Source organism: Neophocaena asiaeorientalis, unplaced genomic scaffold, assembly GCF_003031525.2.
Source record: "Neophocaena asiaeorientalis asiaeorientalis breed wild unplaced genomic scaffold, Neophocaena_asiaeorientalis_V1.1 scaffold260, whole genome shotgun sequence".
In the NCBI taxonomy this organism is placed as follows: domain Eukaryota; kingdom Metazoa; phylum Chordata; class Mammalia; order Artiodactyla; family Phocoenidae; genus Neophocaena; species Neophocaena asiaeorientalis.
Window position 1 is genome coordinate 1112735 of NW_020173404.1, and position 25780 is coordinate 1138514.

Sequence of the window (25780 nt, forward strand, 5' to 3'; positions counted from 1 at the left end):
ACTTTTAACTTCTGCACTTTTTTTTTTAACTTCTGCACTTTTAAATTACAATTAAATCTCTATAAAGCAAGGTGAAAAAAAAGTGAAGGCAACGATAAGGAAATTACTACCATAACTAAATCTGATCATACATGGTTATTCCAGTTTTCTTTTACTGTTTTTCCCCCTTCTCTGCTATGAATACTAAACTTCCTCGTATCACAAAACAAGATCAACTCAATAAACTTCTCTTTAGAAGCAGAGTTACATGAAAAACAAAAACTAGGGAATTACAGGAAGGGTAAAGGATGTTTGTTTTTTTATTCTCGATTAAAGTTTAAACAGGTTAATGCAAAACACAATTACAAACTTTTAGTTGACCCGATACACTTAAGAGCCTCACCCTTTCTAGCTGCTAGTTAGCGCCAGTGACTAGTAAGAACAGTCACATGCCATAAGTGACCATTATGGCCACAAAAAGATGAATTCCTCAACCAAGAAAAGCTTTACCTAAGTTCTTGAATGCAAAATATTCTTAATGCTAACATTTACATACATAACAAAAACAGGCCCTTATCATGTTTTCAGTCTTTGCTAAACGCTCACCCACTATAAAAGTCCTTCCGCCTCCCTCCCCACCCTCCCCCCTGCCTCCTCCCGAATTCTTCTGTAAAGGAAAATTACTGATGGACTTTCATGTGACAATATTAGAGTTCTTTATAAAATGAGAAACATCTCAGGAATTTCAAATCCTATTTAAAAATTACTCTTTCAGTCATATTAATGTTAATACAAAGATAAAAGAAGACATCCTAAGAAATGATTTAATAGTAACAGCAATAAAAAAAAAATCTACCAAGTGCCTACTAATGCAGTACTAGGTAAGTCCTTGCCCTTTATCTCATTTAATTAAAAAGCTAAAAAATCCTGGGAAACTTTGGCTTAACTACTGATTTAAACTGAGATGCTGGGACTTCCCTGGTGGCACAATAGTTAAGAATCCACCTGCCAATGCAGGGGACACGGGTTCGATCCCTGGTCTGGGAAGATCCCACATGCCGTGGAGCAACTAAGCCCGTGTGCCACAACTACTGAGCCTATGCTCTAGAACCCACAAGCCGCAACTACTGAAGCCCGCGCACCTAGAGCCCGTGCTCCACAACAAGAGAAGCCACCGCAATGAGAAGCCTGTGCACCGCAACAAAGAGTAGCCCCCGCTTGCCGCAACTAGAGAAAAGCTTACACATAGCAACGAAGACCCAACACAGCCAAAACTGAATAAATACTTTTTTTAAAAGTTAAAAATCGATAGATAAATAAATAAAACTGAGATGCTCTGTCCTGTATTTTTCCATGTTACATATGCACATCAATATCAAGGCCATATACCTCCTCAAGACAAATTTCAGAGGAACGTGACATATATTCCAAGTACTTTTTCTCTTTTAAAACATTTAACCCACTCTTGAAAAAGGACACTATAATTCTGCTGTATTTTTTTTTTTTTGCAGTACGCAGGCCTCTCACCGCTGTGGCCTCCCCCGTTGCAGAGCACAGGCTCCAGACGCGCAGGCTCAGCGGCCATGGCTCACGGGCCCAGCCGCTCCGCGGCATGTGGGATCTTCCCAGACCGGGGCACGAACCTGTGTCCCCTGCTTCGGCAGGCAGACTCTCAACCACTGCGCCACCAGGGAAGCCCTCTGCTGTATTTTTGAATATCAAAAAATTTCTTTCAGGGACTTCCCTGGTGGTCCAGTGGTAAAGAATCCACCTTACAATGCAGGGGACACAGGTTCGATCCCTGGTCAGGGAACTAAGATCCCACATGCCACTGGGCAACTAAGCCCAAGCATCACACCTATTGAGCTCACATCCCTCAACTAGAGCCTGTGTGTGCTGCAAACTACAGAGCCCATGTGCTCTGGACCCCGTGTGCCACAACTACAGAGCCCATGTGCCCTGGAGCCTGTGTGCCACAACTAGAGAGAGAAAACCTGCACACCACAACTAGAGAGAAGCCTGAGTGCTGCAACGAAGAGACTGAGCGCCATAAGGAAAGATCCTGCATGCCTCAATGAAGATCCTGTGTGCTGCAACTAAGAGCTGATGCAGCCAAAAATAAATAAGTAAGTAAATAATAAGTAAATCTTTAAAAAAAATACTCTTTCAAAGCTATATGCTATAAAGACTGCCAGAAGCCAAATCATGTAACAAATGGCTCATAACATTTTTTGTTTTAATTTATTTTTGTCTGCATTGGGTCTTTGTTGCTGCCCGCGTGCTTTCTCTGGTGTGGTGAGCAGGGGCTACTCTTCCTTGTGGTGCGCGGGCTTCTCATCACAGTGGCTTCTCTTGTTGCGGGGTATGGGCCCTAGACCCCACGGGCTTCAGTAGTTGTGGCACGCAGGCTCAGCAGTTGTGGCGCACGGGCTCAGCAGTTGTGGCTCGCGGGCTCTAGAGCACAGGCTCAGTAGTTGTCGTGCACAGGCTTAGTTGCTCTGCATAATGTGGGATCTTCCCGGACCAGGGCTCGAACCCGTGTCCCCTGCATTGGAAGGTGGGTTCTTAACCACTGCGCCACCAGGGAAGTCCCTCATAACATTTTTGATTAGTATGTTAAGTGATTTACCCGGATTGACTCTTTTCACAATAATCCTACACAGTAAAGGCTATTATGATCTCTATTTCACAGAAAAAGAAACTAAGGACTACAGAAGGTCATATCGTTTAACTAAGATCAATGGTGGAGCGGGGATTCAAAACACAGTCTGTCTGACACCAGAGCGCATACTCCTAATTATTTGATTACTTTACGACCTACCTACCTACATACTCATCAACAAATAAGTGATTCCTCAAAAATCATGCAGGCATATAAACCACGGACGCACCACTTTTTTTTTCTCTACTCACATACAAAGTATATAAAAATCACAACTGAGAAGAACTATACAAATCAACAGTCTAAGCCTCCCAATCCATCTTAGTAGCACTGATTTTTATTTTTATATAAAACCTGAATCTAACTTAATTATGGAAAAGCTTCTTTAAAAAGTTCTTCCTTTTAATCGTAACTAACCTGTACCAAGGCAAGATATTTTCTTTACAGACATATCAGGTGAATAACCTTTTTTCCCTGGTCCTTCCCAATTCTTCACACTCGTCCAATTTCTTTTTGTGTCCTTTTTCTGTTTCCAAAGTCCATGATCTCTGCCTGCTATGTCTAAAATTACCCTCTACCCCGCCCTCCACAAAAGAACATAAATCTGGCTCATATTCAAATAATGAAGCTGTAAAGGTCCTTCGACAGACCAGGTCATCTGATCCTACTTACTCAGATGCAGACACACTCACCACCAGGACAATGTGAATGGTGCCCCCTGAAGGTGGGCCTGTCCCAAGCTATCCAATCAGTTCCTCACCAAGGGAGACTACGGGGTGCTTAGTTCTCTCCATTACAATTGCTTCCTGCTCCTTCGGTCTTAATCACAGGAGGGACACCAAGTAGGAAAAAGGCCAAACACAGGCTACCTTTACCACTGGAGAAAGGGAATTTCAGCCCTCCTCTATCCTCCTTCGTTCACAGAAAGTCTTTTGGGCGCTGGATTACTTGGAAACACTTCTGTCAATTCTCTTCTGTTCTACCACCTATATTTAGAAGATTAAACCAAAGCGGCAACAATAAAAGCATTACTACCAGGGCTTCCCTGGTGGCGCAGTGGTTGAGAGTCCGCCTGCCGATGCAGGGGACGCGGGTTCGTGCCCCGGTCCGGGAGGACCCCACATGCCGCGGAGCGGCTGGGCCCGTGAGCCATGGCCGCTGAGCCTGTGCTCCGCAATGGGAGAGGCCACAACAGTGAGAGGCTCGCGTACCGCAAAAAAAAAAAAAAGGCATTACTACCAGAAAACTAATAAGGAAAGTACAGTTGTTGGGTTTTATACCCAAATAATACCCAAAAGTCTTTAGAGGCTTTCACATTACAAAAACTCCTGTTATGGTCACTGGATAGGTGGCTCTGACACGTCATGAATCATCTTGAAAATTTGCTACCTACTGTATGAAATTACAATTCTCACTCTTCATTCCAGAAGATTTTGCAAGGTATTGCTTTGGATAAACCTATCAAGTTGAACATGATGTTTAGGAAAAGTCATACCTTATAAATCATATATAAAAGGGAGGGAGCAAGAGGCAAACAAAAATAAGAATACACAGAATTAGCTAAAGAGGAAGATCACCTGTGATAATTTCCTGTAGAAAGCGCATTCAATAGTGCTTTATGAATGCTATTTGATCTTCTCACAAATCAGCAAACATTCACGAAAGGTGTCTTTCAAAATTTTGATGATGACCTACCATAAGAAATACACACAGCTTCTGAAATAAAATTTTCACAAACCATTACTTACCCATACTAGTTACAATGTATTCTGATTTTCTTTTTTAATCCTGGTGATGACATGCTAAATTGATTTCATGGCTCACTGGTAAATCACAAACCACAATTTGAAAACCTCTGTTCTAGAAGAACTGCAACACGACAGAATATGGAGAGACAAAATTGCTAAACTTGACAATCTTGATAGACTAGTCACACCCCAATAGCATCAATGAACATTTCAGAGTGATTTGAAATTAAAAGTCAAACATACAAACAACGTTCCAAGGAACATCTACATTAAGAGCAAGTTGTGAATTAAGAGGAGGGGTACAAAGCGAAGAAGGAAAAATAAATGCTTGAGATATTAGGACAAACCCATTAGGCTTTCGTCTCCATTTCACAAACTATCACTCTAAGGCCTTTACCAAACACTGGAACGAATTACTCCATCTCCAGTATTTTATATGCTACTCTGCCTCTAATCTGATTTAAAATTTTGAGATTAGCTATAGAGAGTAGAGGGGGGGAAGGAGGTGGTCTCTGGATGACTAGGGATCGGTACTGATGCCATGTCCTAATCCTGGCTGCCTTTCTACCCAGAATGCAAATGGAGAAGAGAGAATCTGCTAAGCCCACCTAGCCCTTGCCAGCATTTGAATTAGGAACTTTTGTGGAGCCTCGCTATGGGAAAGAAAGAGAAGTATTCTAAAATAGCCAGCCATTTTTAGCCAGACATCTTCCTTGACCGTTGTCTAGAAATACTGACAACTGAAATTAAAGAGATTACTGGGACCGATCATGACTGATAAGTAACAGTAGAAGGCCAAAGCTAGAGAAAAAAGGGAAGTGAGGAGGAGATAACTTCATGGTAAATAATGTTCATTCTCCAGAAATAGAATGGAATACTTGAATTACTAACAGTTCTGTCACTAGAAGTGTAGGGTTTCTTACATTGGTAGGAGGTTAGAATAGGTAACCTGAAATTCCCTTCCAACTCTGAGAAATAGTAATTATAAGTTTAAATCTCAGGACTTCCCTGGTGGCGCAGTGGTTAAGAATCCGCCTGCCAATGCAGGGGACACGGGTTTGAGCCCAGATCCAGGAAGATCCCACATGCTGCAGAGCAACTAAGCCCGTGCGCCACAACTACTGAGGCCTGAGTTCTAGAGCCCGCGAGCCACAACTACTGAAGCCTGCGCACCTAGAGCCCGTGCTCCACAACAAGAGAAGCCACCACAATGAGAAGCCCGTGCACCGCAACGAAGAGTATCCCCCCCTCGCCGCAACTATAGAAAGCCCGCGCACGGCAACGAAGACCCAATGCAGGCCAAAAAAAAAAAGTTTAAATCTCAACATCAAATCATATTTTGGGGGATTATCAGATGGCCAAATGTTCTTTTAGGAACCCACAAAAGATAATCCTACCCATTAGCAAACCTTGTAATGAAGATATATACCCTGCCCCTTCCAAATCAGTGGCTATACAATGGGGGAAAAATTAAACATTTCATTTCCAAAATACCACTACCTGGTTTCATGACACATATAAACATCAAAATGTACCAAATCACACATTTTAAATATACAGTATATTGTTATATCAATTTTGCCTTGATAAAAGTATTGAAAAATACTATCACCAGTTTTCAATCTATGTAAACAAATTACTTCATTACAGTGATCAAAATGATCAACATTGTAGCTACACCCTAATACTTCCTGTTTCTTTTTAAAATTTATTTTCTGGTGTATTCTACTTTCATTGCATTCTTCTCACTTTCCTGGAAAGCATAGTAACTAAGCTCTGATAAGCATCTAGATTTTTCTGCTGCTATTCAAATGACCCATTATTATACTCTGGAACATATCTTTCCTTTAACAACTTAAATCATAGCCTACAAGTCTGCAGATTCCTTAATGATTTCATTTCCTTCTTTCCATTAGTTAAGGAAATTCATTTCTAGGCCATGTCTGCTTCCATGCTACCATTTTCTGGTGCAACTGTCATTCTCCTTCCTCTGTCTTTATGCTGAAGCTATCGGAAATAAAATTGGAAAACTAATAAGGGAAAGGAGGAAAACCAGCCAGACTACTCACATCAGATTTAGAGGACATATTCTCCTCCACGTCGGAATCATTGGGATCCACAATATCATCAAACGGCGGTAAAGTTGATTTCTTCTTCTCTGACGTCTCACTTTCAATTTTGACCTTTCCCATCTTGCCATGAGATTTATCTTTTATCTGTTTTTTATCAGCAGAACAAGTGAGTATCAGCGGTGGCGCGTTAGAAAAACTTTTAAATAAAGCCTCTGAGCTACTCTTTTTCCTTTTTTTGGCGGAGAGTTCTTCGGAATCTGAAATGGGGGGTCTTTTACTAGGAGCCTTCTTATCTTGCTGTCCACTGGTGATCGTGAGTAAGTTACTATCTGGTTTTGGCTCTTTTGACATGGGTTTCGGTTCCTTGAAGGCCATCTTAGGGACGATTTTTTCTTCTTTCAGTGGTTTATTTTCTTTGGGTTTCTTAGAGGATTCTTTGGAAGATTTGTTGTGATCCCTGGAAGGTTCTTTGAAGGCACTTTTATGTTCTCTGGAGTCTTTAGAAGGTTTTTCCTTGTGCTCCTTCGTTAATTTGTGAGGCTTGGAAAAACTGCTGCTGCTGCTACTGCTGCTGCTGCTGCTGCTGCTGCTGCTGCTGCTGCTGCTGCTGCTACTGCTGCTGCTGCTGCTGCTGCTGCTGCTACAACTGCTGCTGCTGCTGCTGCCGCTGGGATGGATACTCCTGTTGGGGTCCTGCGGAAAGGCAGGGAGAAAAGCAAACTCTCAAAACGGAACGTCCATGAAGACGAAGAGCCAGTCTCCTTGTACTACAGCTCCTCAAAAGGATCCTCCGTTGACTGCTCCCAAATGCATCGGAATAGAACCCGACCACCTCAATAGAATGGGTGGGAGCAGGGTGTGCGAGCAACCGTGTGTGTGGGCTACCATGATGGAGGAATTGAATGAGGCAAGCTGTTCTCTCAATCATGACAAGCATGGAGTTCTAACCATTTCAAGTCAACAAATGTTCACTACACACTTGTCCCAGGAGAGACAAAGCTGGATAACACGTGGCTCCTACTCTCAGTAACGATGACACATCTATGATTCATGGTTATTGTAGGAGCCACCTATCACAACGAAAGGAACAGGAAATTAATTCTGTTGGGGGAGGCAGAAAAGAATAATTCAGAGATTTATGGAGAATTAACACCTCAACGGGGTCCTCAAGAGAAGCAGGTGATTACTAGAAAGGCAAGAATGAAAAGGTACTAGCTCATTCTAGTCCCATGGAGACCAGGGACTAGAATGAACTAAAACAATGAGGGATCAAAGCACAGCTTATATTTAGGGAGCAGCATCCAACAACAGCAAGGATTGAGAAGGAGGCAGAAAAACAGGCCAGAGTCACATAGTGAGGCCAGATAATATTAAATTTTAAATGACTTTTTAATATAAAGAATCACAAGTCTGAAAAAAGAAATAAAATAATTCTCAATTTTAGATAAAAAGCAGTTTTTTTTTCTGACCAAACTTCAGTTAAGGAACACATCTCCCATCCACTAGCAACAACAACAATGACAACAACAAAAGGGAAGAAAAAAGAAAAGAGAAGTCTAAAAGAACAAAGATTTCACCTAATGGTCATCAAATGGACTGAAAAGTCTTTGGCAATCATGTTGTGTAATCATGATGAAAGAGTTAATCACTGCCTATTTCATTTTAAATGTGTTCAATTTTTTCGCTCATATAAACACCTCAGAATATATAACCTATAAATAAGCTCTCTATCTAGGAACACAATCTAAGTCCATACTTACCATGTTTCTGAACCTCAATCATTCACATAGTAAGAATAAGAAACGGAAGTAGATCTTGGACATGCAAAAATCCATACCAATACTAAAAGAAGAGCTCTTTCTTGTTTACTTCCACCTCCTAATGGAACCAAAGGTAATTAAATGTCCAGATTTTCAACTAGAATTTACATCTTCAGGCCTGTTATGTTTCACCTCTAACTTACCCACTTAAGTCCAATGATATGTAAACCAATACTGTATTCCTTAAATATCTAGCAGGACACAGGAAAGACAGTAGGCAAGGGCCATGCTTTTCATGAAAATGAACAATCTACTAACTGGGGCTATGCAAAAAAACAAAAACAAATATATATAGATTAACATCATAAAGCCATACCCAAAATGAAAAATTATTGTTCTATGTTAGTGGGAATATGTATTTTTTTATTATAAAAATTTTTGTCTTATTTGCTCCAAAATGACATATACCAATTATTCCATTTATTTTTCCCAAGTGAGCATTTGGTTTCAAAATTCTAAAATGGATAAAGTTACTAAGACATGTTTTTGTCCATTAAACTAGATAATTCCTTACAAAACACCTTAATCTGAGATTTAAAAGCAGAATGCTAAAGATAGTACATATTCATATTACTGAAAGGACATTATTTTATAAATTCTATTATAAGACATTTCCTGGCATGTTAAGCAATACTATGAATGATTAAAATAAAGTATTATGGACAAACTAAATTAAGGGAGAACAGTTTGAAATCTAATATACTTGAGTTTTTTTTTTAAATTGGTTTGTTGACCCACTGAATTTTGTCAATTTGCAAACGGTATTCTAATTATGGCTCTAGAACACCCAAGCACTGCTGTTTAATATTCAACCTTCATGGAGTATTATACACATTTTTATAAATACACAAATTTAAGCTACCAACATATTTTCTAGCATTAAGCATTTAAAAATATAACATTTCAGCACACACACAAAAAAGGACTTCTATACGGGTCCTTCCATGATTTATTTTTAAAATCCTTTTGTAGGACAAACTGAATTCTTAAGGCAAAGTACATAGTGGTATACGACACAGATTCTTGTGTCACAGAAAGTTCAAGTTCTCATCTTAATTACATACATATGATGTTAAGTACAAAACTCAAGAAATTTTATAACTTTACTCCCCATGTTGGTCTAGATATTAAATGCCTACTGTCACCTTTTCATCCACCCAACAAATCTTGGTATAAGCAAGTGACCCAATTATTCTTGTTCCTTCCACTTTACCAAAAAGCACTCTTCAAGCTAAAGCAACTCAAGAGTTAACAAGGGAAACATATTCCATAAAAACACCCAAGACAAAAATTTAGAAAATAGGGGCTTCCCTGGTGGCGCCGTGGTTGAGAGTCCGCCTGCTGATGCAGGGGACACGGGTTCGTGCCCCAGTCTGGGAAGATCCCACATGCCGTGGAGCCGCTGGGCCCGTGCCATGGCCACTGAGCCTGCATGTCCAGAGCCTGTGCTCCGCAACGGGAGACGCAACAACAGTGGGCCGCCCGTCCACAAAAAAAAAAAAAAAAAAATTTAGAAAATAACAAAAACTGAGAGAACAGTTTCTATTCTTGAGGGCTACATTTTCTTTGGTCTGGGCCTGTGATAAATGGCAAAGTTCAAATGTACATCACCTGCCTCCATAGACTTACATGTAATAAATGTAAAACAGAGGCTTAGATACAATGTCAGGAATTAAATTGTTACTGACACAGAATAAAAGCTTTCACTGATTCTCAGCCCATCTATCCCATACAAATTGAGGATCAAGTCACTGGCTTTTAAATTTTTTTACTGAACTATTAACCTCAATATTAAGTGCCACTAAGCAGCACAGACTAATTACCATTCAGCCAGTCAGCTCCAGGGGCCAACAGGTAGTGAGTGGGGCCTGAAGAATGTGACCTTGGGATTATAAGCATCTTGAGAGAGAACTGGTATAGGGCTTGGTCTGCTCTGGATATCAAGCAAGACCCAGAAGAGTTCTACACATACATAACTGCACAAGTGTGGCCAGTCTTCCTGGCCCCAAAAGTGCTCAGGGGGCACTCAAGAGGAGAGAGTCCCCTCTACACCTGAAACTAGGAATGCAAGAAGACCAGAAGGAAGGGACAAGGTCCTCCAAGTACACATGAAATATACAACATGCCTGCTGCTATAGCGCAGGCTGAGATGCCTGGATCTTCCATCCCCTATAGGATCCCCTATAGGATTAAAACAAACTAAGGTCCCCTAACAGCTCAACCTGAACCCCAATGTACATATAAACAACATACTTAATGACAGGAGACAGTGGGAGAGAGCAGACCTAACAGATCTCCTGAAGGATAGAGACAAAATACTGAGGCCAATAATAGTATGACTACTTAAGGAGAGTCAAGTAGAGAGCAAAAAATAATTTCTACAGAATTTTAGAAAATTAATTAGATGAAAATTTAAAGAAGTAAAATCTTTAAGCTGAATAATTCAGTAGATAAATTAAAAGAGAAGATGGGGTCTAACTGATGAATTAGAGTGAATGAAGGACCAACTGGAAGAAATCTCAAAGCATAAACTGAAAATACAAAGAGATGAAAATCATAAAGGAAAAAGAGAAAGGACTTGAAGAACAGATTAAGGCAACCTAACTAACATACCAACTATAGGAAAAGTTCCCAAGAAGTCTCCAGATGGGGGAAAAGGAAAATATATTAAAGTAATATGAAAGAAAATTTCCGTGAACTAAAGAAGAGACTGAATTACAAATTTACAGGGCTTTCCAAGATCCAGCCAGGACTAATGAAGGGAAAGGCACATGTTCAAGAACATCACACTAAAATTCCTAAGCTTTAAGGATAAAAAGAAAACCTTACAAGCTACCAGAAAGAATAATTACTTAATACTAAAAAAGAATCAAATTAACAATGGACTTCTCATTTGTAACACTGGAATTAAAAAGAAAGAACAGTAACATCTAGATTGCTAGGAAAAAAGCAGTAAAAGCCAAACATCCTTCAGTGGGAAAGTAGTGTTTTCCAAAATTTAAGGATTCAAAGATCACATTAGCTACCACTCCATCTAAGGAAAGGACTTAAGAAGGGATTCTAATGGAACAATAACTGAATCAGAAATGAAACCTTTCATGTAAGAAGAAACAGGAGTGCAATTACTTTGCCTTCTATACAGAACTAAATCTAAATGGATAATAAACTATATGGAATATGTAACGTAAGTGCTCAGTATGAATTTTTGACAAACGTCTAACAAAAACCTGGACCTAAAAATTAAATTATCTCCAAAGAAATTTAGGAACATTAAAGGAGAGGATTAGTGTGTGAAGGTGAAGGAAAATGTTGGTATCATTATTCATGTTAAAGCAGGGGGGAAAAATTGGATCTATGAGCAACTGAAAAGGAAGGTGGCCAATAATGAAATGGAAAAGTACAGAACAACTGACACATAAAGAAGGGGAAACTGGGAAATGAATATCAACTTGAAACTATAAGCCAAATTTTTTAAAAAATGTAAAAAGTCACAAATATAAATAAGGAACAAGATTAAAAAGTAACAAAATCAGGCATCACTCATTAGAATTTAAAAGAAATCTGAATTCTCCCATTAAAAGACAAGTTGTCAGATGAGTTAAAAAGACAAAGGTCAGGGCTTCCCTGGTGGCACAGTGGTTGAGAATCTGCCTGCCAATGCAGGGGACACGGGTTCAAGCCCTGGTCTGGGAAGATCCCACATGCCGCGGAGCAACTAGGCCCGTGAGCCACAACTACTGAGCCTGCGCGTCTGGAGCTTGTGCTCTGCAACAAGAAAGGCCACGACAGTGAGAGGCCCGCGCACCACGATGAAGAGTGAGACTGCTAATAAAAAATGCTTAAAATTGAATGACTGAGAAAAGTTTAAAATAAAGGGAAGAGCCAAGAAATATCAGCTAAATGCCCCCAAAGGAAAGCATGAGTGTTATACTAATATCACACAACGTGAAATTCAAGGTTAAGATGACCAAACAGCATAAACAATGTAAAAGCTAAGTTACATAAAGCAAAGGGTATTGAATATGCAAGAAAAACTTGAAAAATATTTCAATGAAATAAGAAATTAGTACAGCTTTGTCAGAAATAGACAGATCTAATAAAGTTAAATGAATATATAGTGAAACTGATGAATACAATCCACACACTTGATTTAATAATTATATAGAAAACTTTCAATCTCTTGAATAAAGCTTACAATTTTACATGTGCCCATGGAACACTGACAAAAATCAATCATAAAGGTATCATAAAATAAACTTAAAATAATCTTTTAAAAATATCTGAATAGATTGTATTGGCTGATCATACTCTAAAAATATTAGAAAAATAAAGACAAAAGAAATCAGTCAAAAGAAAATAATGATAAGACCATTTCATACAAAAAATCTAGGGGCACAAGAAAACATATGCTCAAAATAAAATATATTGTCTTTATTGCATTTATTATTTTTAAAAGGAGAAGAGGAAAGGAGAGGAGAGAAACCAGGCATAAAAATACACTTTGCACCCACTCTGAGAAACTAGAAGAGGATCCACAAATATAATACCAAATATAATGAAGAAAGTAAATGAAACAAATTTCACCAACATTTCTGCTCTAAAATAATGGCCTTAAATGTATACTTAGGAATCAAATTCTAAAGAGAAATTTAACAAGTTAATTCTGATTTAAAGGAGATCTATAATCTACTTTTTAAAATCAACTAAGAGAGGTCAAGTTTCTTGAATTTAAGATTTCTTACACGTAAAATCATGATCTACCATAAAAGGAATAAAATTAAGGAGGGGCTAGCAACTTATAAATATTTCAAAATAGATAGGCAAATACCAGAAGATATCACCAAACAGTTCAAAATGGTTGAGAGAGAGAGTTCAGGGAAGGGGTGGAGCAAAGTGGACTGCTGATGGTTTTTATCGGCTTTTAGCACAATTTGACTCATACAATAAATGTTTTATTAAAAATGAATTTATAACACAATAAGATGGTGAAGCAGAAAACATTTCAATAACAAATAATGGGACTAATTTTAAAAAAGAATCAAAACTTAAACATCAAGGCTAAATAGAGGCAACAAGGCCCCAAATTTAACGTTTATCAGTCAATGGATAGGGGACTGAAAGAACACTGCACAAATGGAAATGAAATGGCATTTGAGAATAGTAACAAGGGTCTTTCATTCAATAACAATCTAAATAGCCTGTACATAAAAAAAACATGAAATATTTACACACACAAGAAGGAAAAAGAAAAGCCTGCCATTATAGGACTCAATGCTCGGGAATGTTTTACTTGTTTTGATTTTTTAATAATGTTGTACTATTCTTGAAGGTGATACTCCACCAGGAAGTTGAGAGAACTCTACAATATACCCCCGCTGAGATTCAAATTCCAGTAGTCTAGTTTCAATGCCCATACTCTCAACCACTACGCTTCTGCTGACTCTCAGAAGGGCAGCTGGTTTCAAAACCAACTGTTAATCTTGCCAATACAGCCTGAGCTGTAAATGAAAGAAGGATGGGAAGAAAGGGAGAGGAACTCAGTGGCTTTAAAAGAACAACATTGAACCTGCCTGCCGTCTAAGCATAACTATAGAAGGAAGTTCTATTTAGTTCCAGCAGAGGGGGTACAACATATTACTTTTGGGCAGGTAGCAAATAACTAATTTTGAAATCAAAGGCTCTTCCTGTATACGTTTCGAGTGGCTTAAACTTCAAGTCTTTTGTTACCAAATAAATATTTCAAACTTGACAGACATTAAGACAGTGTATCCAGAGGCTTATTTGATATTAGAAAATCAACCTTTCCTATAATATTCCTGTAGAACACATTATCTTTAATTATCTTAAAGAGTACCACAAAACTATAAGACACATTTCTCTCATAATTCAATGTTTTCAAAATCAATGTAAAAACCTGCCCCATTATATAATTTGAAATGACAAAAATTTGTAGTGTTCGCATAAAATAAATGCTCACCTCCAAAAAGGGTGGGTTGGGGGAGGTCACTGAGTAAGAAAACTGGAGGGATCCTATAAGGACCACCATAGGAGTTATTTGGAAAGAGAGGAAATTTGGGAATTTTAGCACAAAAACAAGGAAGCGATAAAGAAAAACAATAATTTTTAAAACCACAAAATAAATGGCTATATAAGAAAGAAGATATGAGAACAGTATACATCTTAACTGTGGTGACTTTTACAGTCATAGCTGTAAACATTACTGGTTTTCAATTTCTACATTTTAACCTACTCAGCTCTACCACTTACTAAGTGACTTAAATTTCCTTGTCAGTAAACTGGAGACCATAATATTACCTATACCATCAAGGTCGACTTGATGATTAAGTAAGTTTAATATATGTAAAGTACCTGTGTGTATATATATGTATGTATTATAAAATAATATAAATAAAACATGCAATGTGCTTGGCACAAAGCCTGAACTATGTAAGTACTTTCAATTACTACCACTATTATTACTACTACTACTACAGACAAGCACAGAAAACTTAAGACTTGTATTACATAACACAATGTTATCAACTGTGATAATGCAAAAGTAAATGTATGGATGACAAACATGGAAGGTAGAAACATGAACAGAGAAGTGAAAGTGACTCTAGTATAACCTGAGCCCACAAAGTTTAGAATCAAGAAACACTGTCCATGGTCAGTGAAACAAGAGATAAAGTTCTAAGCTCAACATCTAGAAAGTTATATCCAAGGTAAGAATTAACAATGGTATTATATTGGGAGGAAAAGGAGATGGAGCAAATAGGTTAAATCCTCATGAAGAAATAGAAGCATAAGCATATAGTTTGGAAACTTTGGGCAGTAATCCTAGAACTTAAAAAGAAAAAAGAAAGAGAGAAAGCTAAAGTGCTTCCTTCTAGGAAGTGGAAAGAGGATTGGCAAAGAATACAATATAGGATTTGGGGTTTTTTCTAATACCATCCTTTGCTAGTTAATTCTTTAAACCATGTAAATGCACTATTTTGACAGAAGATAAATTTCTTCAACCTCCCAAAAGTACTTTTATATCTCTCCTCTTTCATGTACCCATTTGCACTTCAGAGATTTTGTGAAATAAATTTTGTGTTAGAAAAGTAAAAAGAGAAGCTATTCAACTATGGGACTGCTATCTTCCTGTGCTTTTTAAAAAAAATTCCATTTTCCTTCTGATGTGGTTTCAATGTTATCTTTTTCTTCTTTCATTTTTTTTTTAAGCAAACTACAGTCAAGCTCTAAGTTACAAATTTAGCTGAGGATACTTAGGTTGCATTTTGAATTTTATTCATTGTACTAAGATCATTAAAAGATGAAGAAGATAAAATTTATAAATCATATTCACAATTGAGAAATGGAAACAACTGAGAAAATTTCTTTCAGTTCTAAAGTGAACAGAATTAAAAGCAGTTAAATTTTCATTTCCCTATCCTTCTGTTCAAAAGCATTAAGAGTCAATTTAATAAAAGTCTTCCTCAATATTAAAAATATCTTTAAGTACTGTATCTGCACGTAAATACGAAATTTAACTGTAAAGTATCATTTGGCAAGCATATTCAATATTTTACAAAATAATATTCCAAGTAGATAAATTTTAAAAGTCTCCCTTTCTCAAATGACTAGTTTCAGCTATGCTCTATGTACTAAAAAATACTTTTACTTCAGAATCCAATCTCATTTAAAATGGTCCTATTTAGGACTTCCCTGGTGGCGCAGTGGTTAAGAATCCGCCTGCCAATGCAGGGGATAAGGGTTCAATTCCTGGTCCGGGAAGATCCCACGTGCCACGGAGCAACTAAGCCCATGTGCCACAACTACTGAGCCTGTGCTCTAGAGCCCATGCTCCACAACAAAAGAAGCCACCAAAATGAGAAGCCCACGCTCCACAACGAAGAGTAGCCCCTGCTCACTGCAACAAGAGAAAGCCCACGCACAGCACCGAAGACCCAACACAGCCAGAAATAAATAAATTAATTAATTAATTAAGAAAAATAAATTTTAAAAAAAACCTGGGACTCCTTTCAAAATAAATAAATAAATAATAAAATGGCCCTAGGTATATACTATTTCCTGACTTGCTATGGCTTTAAGTCTAAATTATAATTAAGTACTGTTAACAGTAAGTTATATTTAGAAGACTTTGCAGTTTCAAGCAAACTTGTTACTTTTGTGGCTTGAAACTAGAAACTCAAAGTAATAATTATATCACTTCTCTTTCTAGGTTTATGTATACTTAGCTTTGTATAATTTCCGTTTTCTTAAACAAGCTTTAAAACATATTGGCCAAATCATTTTGGTCTTCTCTTTCAGTACTAGCTGGAATTCCGACAATGAGCCTTGATAAGTAATCGTTACTCACAAAGAACAGTCGACCTTCAATGTTTAATGTATAATAGTAATCACAATAGAGTAACTGGAAGTATAAGATGAAAAACGGTGCCTGACACATAAAAATTCCATCTATTGCATAAATTAAAAACCCAAAGAGAGACACAATTATACAAGGGGGAAATAAAATCAGGGTTATGCTGTCTTTTCACCTTCTCTCAATAGTTATTCAATTCACATTCATTGAGTCTCCAACAATGCAAACAACAATGCTGAAACTGCTAGACATACCATGGTTTCAGTGGGGGAAAATCCTTTTAATTTGGTAATATAGTGGACTCTTTGCAAATACAATTATATATTGGATAATACAAAACTCTTCATTGTGGAGCTTATTAAAAAAATAAAAGAAAATTCCAGGAGTGGTGAGTATATAAAAGAGATACAGACAGAAAGAGAAAAGAGAAGGGAGGAGTTGAAACGTGAACTGTAAGCTTCAGTTAGGCATGAGAGGTGCAGTTGCTTAAAGGGCACTGATAGGTCCACATTCTCCTGGGTCTCTTTTAAGCCCAAATCTGGGGCCTACAGCATATTTGGAGACCTGAACTTCAGAGTCTCTCAGAAATTCGGGAGAAGTCTTTATAAATCTGTTGGGGAAAAGTACTCTGAATTAAGACCTCAGGATTCCCAAAGTTCAACTAAATCAAATGTGAACTCACAATTTTAAAATATCCCTAAACACAAAGAAATAAGCCACCATGATCTGAGAGTGTGTAGAAGGGTCTTTAGGATCTCGGATATTGAAATCATCATGATGCAGAATATAAAATAATGACATACAAGGTGTGGAAATGAAGACAGTTGGAATCCAAAAGTGACCAAGCAATAAGAGATGAGTAAGAATGACCATGTGACTGAAAAGAAACAGACTTTAAGAAATGGAGGGGAAAAAAAAGCACTCTTGGAATTAATATCTTAATGGACTGAAAAGCAGATTAAGCATGGCTGAAAAGAATGAACAAACTGGAAGACAGATCTAAACAAACTGCCAGAACACACACAAAGACACAAGAAAATGAAAACTATAAAAACTATTAAGAGACATGGAGAACAGAAGAAAAATAACAACTATCTAACTAGAGACTCAGAAAAAATAAAGAATACAGGTGATACAATGGCTGATAATTTTCCAAAATAATAAAATTCATGAACCCATAAAAAAGAAAGTACAATATAAAAATAATGATATATCCATAAATTAAAAGGAATTTGCTCCTAGACACACTGTACTAAAAGTTAAAAACACTAAAGACAAAAAGACTGTAAAAGCAGTCACCCAAGGCTCACAGAGAGCACCCATTAGAAAAAAGAATAAGTACAAGAGTGGTATGCTACAGCTGGCTAATGTAGGCTCATGTGAACATACTGTTAAATTTTCAGGAATTCTGTGAGCAGTTTTTAAACAAGGCTACTACTGTGTTAAATTATATAAAAATATAAGATGAAAAATATTAAAAGCAGAGATAATCAAAATTCATCACTAATTATTTTACTACATATTATTATCTGTGCTCTTGAGGTTATTATTGATGTCTATTGTATCAGCAGGGTGGAAATACTTCAAAATTGTGTGCTACTGCATATCTCTTCTCAACTCTGTAATAACTGACATACATGGTAAGAGAGTATTTACACCACGGAAATAAGCAAACACTAAAAATAAGGAATTTTTCCTCCAGAGAGGTAGCTGCTATACCTCTAGCAGCATAACCCTGAATTAAACTGACATCAGACCTCAAAAACACAAAAGAGGTATTTTCAAAGCATTGAAAGTAAACGTCAACGTAGAATTGAATAACCAGCAAAACCACTTTTCATAATAGGGGCAATGGTCAAAACTTGATAGATTAACAAAAATTGAGAGTTCACTAAAAAAAAAGAACTTCACTAAAACAACTTCAACAGGATCTACTTCAGGAAGAAGGAAAGTGAATTCAAGAAGAAATTATGCTAATGCAATTAAGCTAAAAATCAAACTTTTTTTTAATTTAAAAAAAGTCCACATATTTGGAATTGTAAAAACATATTTCTAAATAATTCACAGGTAAAAGAAGAAATTAAAATGGAAAATTTCAAATTCATCATATGGAACAAAGAAGATACTACACATTAATACCTGTGGAATATAGTTAAAGCAGTACTTAGAGGAAAAATTTTAGCCTTAATGCTTATATTTGAAAAAACGACTGACAGAGTGTTTTGCATAATTAACTCAAGCAAAAGCAAGACTACAAAGATTTTAAAAAAAAACGCTAAAAAGAAATTCAGGGCTTCCCTGGTGGTGCAGTGGTTGAGAGTCCACCTGCCGATGCAGGGGACACGGGTTCGTGCCCCGGTCCGGGAAGATCCCACATGCCGCGGAGCGGCTGGGCCCGCGAGCCATGGCCGCTGAGCCTGCGCGTCCGGAGCCTGTGCTCCGCAACGGGACAGGCCACAACAGTGAGAGGCCCGCATACCGCAAAAATAAATAAATAAATTTAAAAAAAAAAAAAAGAAATTCAACAAGATATGAAAAGAACTTTGAGAAGAACTAATAAAAATCCAGTCCTCTTACTAAAACTGACCCAAAAAGAAATAAAAATCAAGAATAAGCCTTCATTAAAGTCAAATAAGTAGTTTAAAATCTTCCTACAAAGAAGGTATCAGGCCCACAAGGTTTTACAAGCAAGTTCTAGGAAGAGATCATTTCAAACTTACAGAAACTCTTCCAAAAGCTGAAAAAGAGAAAACATTTCTCACTTTATGTAGTGAATGTTACTGAGTACAAAACTTGCCAAGAAGAGTAAGGGAAAGAAACATACAATTTTAACCTCAAGAATATGAACGCAAAAATTAAAAAAAAACTATTAGCATAATTAATCCAATGCCATGGAGGGGTGGGGGTGACGACCCTAACAGAGCAAGACCAAACTGGTTTTATCTCAAGAATTCAAGAGGAGTTTAGCATGATAAAAATGCTTGTCAAGTACCACATTAACAGATTAAAGGAGAACAAAACCATCTGTTCATCTCAAGAGATACTAAAAAGTCTGATAAAAATCAACATCCATGTACGATTTATTTTTTAACAAGGAAACAAGACTCTTAACCAACTAGTACTAGGAGACAAATTCCTTAACTTGACAAATGGTAGCTACTGAATTCCCATGCAAACAACATTCTAAATGGACACTTGTTAGAATTATTCCCTTTAAAATCAGGAACATTTATACCTAATATTTTACTGGTAATCCTACTGACACAGGACCACAAAAGTGAGGGGAAAAAAGAAAATTGAAAATAAGAGAGGGGGGGGCTTCCCTGGTGGCGCAGTGGTTAAGAATCCACCTGCCAATGCAGGGGACACGAGTTCGAGCCCTGGTCTGGAAAGATCCCACATGCCGCGGAGTAACTAAGCCCGTGCGCCACAACTACTGAGCCTGCACTCTAGAGTCCGTGCTCTGCAACAAGCGAAGCCACCGCAATAAGAAGCCTGAGCACCATAATGAAAAGTAGCCCCCGCTCGCCACAACTAGAGAAAGCCTGCACGCAGCAACGAAGACCCAATGCAGCCAAAAATAAATAAATAAATAAATAAAATTTATTAAAAAAGAAAATAAGAGAGGGGACTTCCCTGGTGGTGCAGTGGTTAAGACTCCGAGCTCCCAATGCAGGGGGCCCAGGTTCAATCCCTGACCAGGGAACTAGATCCCACATGCATGCCGCAATTAAGAGTGAGCATGCCACAACTAAGGAGGCTGCCAGCCGCAATTAAGAAGCCCACCAGCCGCAACTAAGGAGCCAGCCTGCCGCAACTAAGACCCAGAGCAAGCTAATTAATTAATTTTAAAAAAATTCAATGAAGAACTTCTTTTTTTAAAAAACATTCTTTTAAAAAAAGAAAAAGAAAATAAGAGAGACATATGTCATTATTCACATGATATGACTGTCCACATAGAAAAACAAAAGGAGCTATACAGAAAAATTACTGGAATTAGTAAGTTTAGAAGTATGCAAAGGTAAACTGCATATTTACACATCAGCAACAAACAGGGAACATTTAATATGCTATTTATAATAGCAATTAAAAAAAATAAAGTACTTAGGAATAAATAAACCATAGAACTATCTACACTTTTATCAGAAATATCTTAACACTTCAACAACACTAAAGAATGCCCAAATAAACTCATAGAGAGATTAGTTTCATGGATAAAAATACTCATTACCTATAGATTCAATGTAATTTCAATACAAATCCTAACAGAGTTTTTCAAAGAACTTAAACTGATCCTAAAAGAGAAAGATGTAATAGAACTTGTCATGCCATATAGCAATTACAAAACTATAGCAACTACAACATTGTGGTATTGCTGCAGAGATCAATGAACTGACCTAGGGAACAGAATTGAACCATATCCCTCCAACAGATTCACAAATATATGAAAATCTGAAGTTTGACAGGGTAGGCACTGTAGATCATTGAGTAAGGCATAGACAACTCAATAAAATGTGCTGGGACTGATTTTCTATATAGGAAAAAATTTAAATTAGACTCTTACCTCATACCATACATAAAATCAACTCCAGATGTTTGAAAATATTTAAATGTTAGGCAAAACTTTTCAAACATGTTGGGGAAAAAACATACAGGAGATCATCTATATGAGCATGGTGTAGAGAACATATTAACAGGACACAAAAAGAACTAGCCATAAAAAATCTGACTACATTAAAATTAAGAATTTCTATCAAAGGATACCACAATGAAAGTTAAAAAGCCACTAAATGGGCAAACTAGGAAAAGATATCTACAGTAAGTATAACCAACAATGCATTCATACTTCCAGAATATACAAAGACCTTCAACAAATAAATAGAAAAATAAGCAGGTGGCATGAACAAACATTTCAGAGAGAAAGAAACATGAATGGCCACTGAAATGTATGCTGAGCCTCATTACTAATTACTGAAATACAAAATAACAGTAAGATATCATTTTAACGCCTACTAAATGAGCATTAATGAACAAGTCTAACTAGAAAAGAGAGCAATGGTACCTCTTTATACATTGCAGACATAGGACTCTAAATAATAAAAAGCTATATAAAATAACAAACTATGTAAAATAATAAAAAGCTAAACATGTGAATGCCCTATTGAGACAGGAAGGGGGCAGGGCACAACCTTTAAAAGAATGACATAGTCGTTGAGGGCACAACATAAACTGGTTAGAACCAACTAGGTCCAAGATGGTGGACGGGTCAACTTCCAGTGGACCTTGAGCCTCATTATACACTCACTGTTAATACGTTAGCTAAATGACACACCCACAGGTGCCATGACAGTCCCAAGGCCAACCATAAAAGGCTAAAAAGTGGGTAGTGGCCCAATTCTTGGAAATCCCTGCCCCCTCTCCAAAATAGTTGGAATAATTCTCCCACTCATTAGCCTATAAAATTACCCACCCCTATAAACACTGACAACCCTGTACCCTGGAGCCTCTCGCCTTCTGAGATGGCCCACACTTGGAGTGTGTTTGTTCTGTGGCCTCTTGCCTCCTGAGATGGCCCACACTCTGTGGAGTCTGTATCCCCCTGAATAAACCTTCTTTCACGTTACTACGGCTCACTCTTGAATTCTTTCCTGCACGAAGCCAAGAACCCACAGTTGGCGGCCTATCCCAGGGACTCGCCTGAAACCCGGGACGTGACCATCCTCCTGCCTCCCACTTTTTTTCCTGCAACACTTTGACTCAGCGATTTCTTTCATGAGTATATACTCTATAGCAGTATTTCTCAAATTCAGTCAGTGCGCCAGCAACATTAGTATTACCTGGATGCATATTAGAAATTCAGATTTTTAAGCTCCATCCCAGACCTATGGAATATGAATCTATGCAGCAAGGCCCAGGAATCCTCACATATACCAACTTTCCAGGTGATTCTCACGGGCCCTAGAGTTTCAACCACGCACTTAGAGCCATGTTATTCAAACAGAACCTGTTAGTGAGACTGCAAAGCAAGAGTGGATCGCATTGCTATTTATAAGTCAACCAGTATAAAATAGAGTAGATTGAACCCCATGTAGTAAACTTAAGCATTGATTTGCAAAACTTTTGTCTCATTTGTGTACGTATACTTATGTAAGTGGGTACTTGCTTATTATGGAAAACATATTTCTTACTATGGGTCACAGTCATAAAAGTTTGAAATCCAGCACCCTAGAGAAACTCTTAATATATGTGTACTGCAGCCATGCCCAAAAAGGTTTATAACTGCATTATTCACAGCAGCAAAAAAAAAACAAAATCAAAAGCAGTAATCTAGATATTTAGATAATAAGAGAATGGATATACCAATCATACCATATGGACTAATACCACAGTGAAATCAATAACATGCAATAACAAGGACAAATCTTACACAGTACTGAGTAAATAAAGCAAGTCACAGAAAATTACATAGAGTATTATACCATTTTCATAAAGACCAAAAACAAGGAAAGTTGGACAAATATAAGAATACACACATTTGTGGTAAAACTATACTTAAAAGCTCAGGAAAATTCAGAAGCATAGTTATATCTGGGGAACACAAAGCGATGGACTAGGAAGCTGTATACAGGTAATCTGAATGGCACTAATGTTGTATTTCTCATTATTAAGTTGAAAGGTGGATTCATGGTGTTTGTTTTATAATTTACATATAAAATACATATAATCCTCATATGTATCAATTATAGCATAATAGTTTTAAGAAAAACTTATAATACCTGATGTCAGAATCCTCTAGGTTTTAGTAAGGGAAATTCACATTCAGATTCAATGGACACTTATCTATTAGCTGCTTTGACCAAAGCATACACATTGTCTCACTGAATCCTTTAAGAGTCCTGTGAGGTTGGCACTTGGCAAACAATAGGCAATCAAATATCTTTTGAGTGAATAAATGCTTGAATAATTTTATAATTCAAAAAGAGAAAGAGTTTGGTTATATGCTATGTATTATGGTCCTACCCACAGGAGTTAAACAAAATAACACAGATGATTAACTCTATTAATAGAAAGGAGCTCATGATCTATTCTTATTGTTTCTACATTCTATTACTTATTACCAAAAACATAATGAGAAAAATCACTTTCCTCACTGGAAGTATCTCTGCCTAAAGGTTAAAAAAAAACTAACAACCTACAGGGTAGAGCTAACTAATATAACATTTCTATCAATACATTACTAGGATCTCTATTTTGCATTTAAAAGTTGAGTTAGCTATATGCAAGGGACCAGCTCTCTTCAGGGCGGGGAAAAGCAGAGCTACGGTAATACAAGAAAAGAAATTACCAAGGCTAAAAAAAATCTGTGACACATTTAGTCTATGCATTTTAATAAGAACTACAGTTTAAAAAGTGCAAAGTCAAATCCTTTTTTTCCATTGAATACATATTAATATAGATGAACACAATCGGGGAAACGGCTGCCTCACAAAATTATTTCCATCCTTCACAAAGAACTATTTCCCTTCACAGGGCTCCCACACATGTATGCGTTTTGTTTTTCAAATTTAGTTCACTGTGTGTTCCCCCACCCCCAGCACCTGGAATAATGACCAACTCCTAATAGATGCAGAGTTAAGTATTTGTCTTTGAATGAACTTATACACTTATTGAGCATTTACTATGTAACAGGCATTTGGGGGATGAGAGATCAAATATGTTATAGTCCCTATCCACACAGAGCTAACATAAATGATTAAATCTAAACAAAATGTGCCCTTCCTCTTTCAGAATAATTCAGTCCAAGAGCTATTGGTGACCAAGCAAAGTAGGCAACAGCAGGGGAGGAGAGGGCAGTGATGTGAGGAAGGGCATCCATGTGGTGGCTCGGAGCCACTAAAAAAGAGCTTGCTCCTTCAAGAAATGGCTAAATCCAGGGCTGGGACAAGGAAAGTACAAAATGAGCCTGGAACATCTATCTGGTAGCAAAAAGTCAGGAAGTATGTAAAGACTGATCACAGCACGTCAAAAAGACACAGAAACCAGATTAAAGGGGCTTCCACTGACCAAATCAGGACAATTTAAGCATGGAAACAAATGTAACAGATTATAACTCACTAAAAAACACATATATATGCATGTGTCCATGATGATATATAAAGAATAAACTTAAATTTGAGGAAGAATAGGATATTTACATTTTCTCTATCTCCCAATAAAATACTTATTAATTACAAAGAGAAAAAAAAAAAGTAATTTGCAGTGGAGAAGCCTGGCAGACACCATCTGAATCAAGTGATCAGAGTAATATCGCAGTAGTAATGGAAGGGTACAATGGAAATCATGATTGTGTGACTGGCTGCAATGAGAAGAGCCCAGTATCATTTCTGGACTATTCCTGCCAGAGATGCATAACCTGAATCTGGTCGTGAGGAAACGTCATACAAACACAAATTGAGGGCCATCTACTAAATAATTGGCCTGAAAATTTTCAAGTTCATGAAAGTCAAGACAAGACCAAGGAACTATTCTCAGTTGAAAGAGACCTAAGAGACATGACAACCAAATGCTACAGATGATTTTAGACAGGACCCTTCTGGTACAAAAATAAAGGACACTAGTGCAACAATCTGCAGAACTTGAATGGGATCTGAGGAGTAGAGGTTGGTATGCATCAATGCTAATTCCTGATAGTATTACCATGCTTAAATAAGAGAATGCCTTTGTTTGCAGAAAAGAAACACTAAAGTATTCAGGGATGATGGAACATATCATGTTAGCAACTTACTCTCAGATGGTTCAGGAAAGAAAATCTCTGTGTACTAGTAACTTTTCTATAAGTCTGAGATTATTTCAAAATAACAAAAAAATTGTAAAGTACATACAAGTATTCAGAAGAGCCCCAGGTCTCAATCTGTGCCCAGTAGACTAAGGGACCTTGGGAAGGACATCAAAATCCGAGGGTGTCCAAGAAGCAACCTCAGAGTGTCCAATTTGCTCCACTTGGTTCTCTCTCCAAGGACCCATATCATGCTAAGAAGAGCTAAATTACACCATATTCTTCTAAGTGGAATCTAAATACCATTCCAAAAAGAACTAAGGCTTTCTAAAAACAAGTTAGATTTCTCAAC

General features: G+C 37.4%; 1 protein-coding gene across 2 annotated transcripts in view; it reads right to left on the bottom strand.

Moving 5' to 3' along the window:
• MLLT3 (MLLT3 super elongation complex subunit) overlaps positions 1–25780 on the bottom strand; it is a 256728-nt gene that overhangs the window by 66561 nt on the left and 164387 nt on the right. For both annotated transcript variants that reach the window (XM_024747166.1, XM_024747167.1), the window contains exon 5: positions 6459–7154. In XM_024747166.1, the coding sequence (XP_024602934.1) occupies positions 6459–7154 (696 nt within the window). The remainder of the gene's footprint in view (positions 1–6458; positions 7155–25780) is intronic.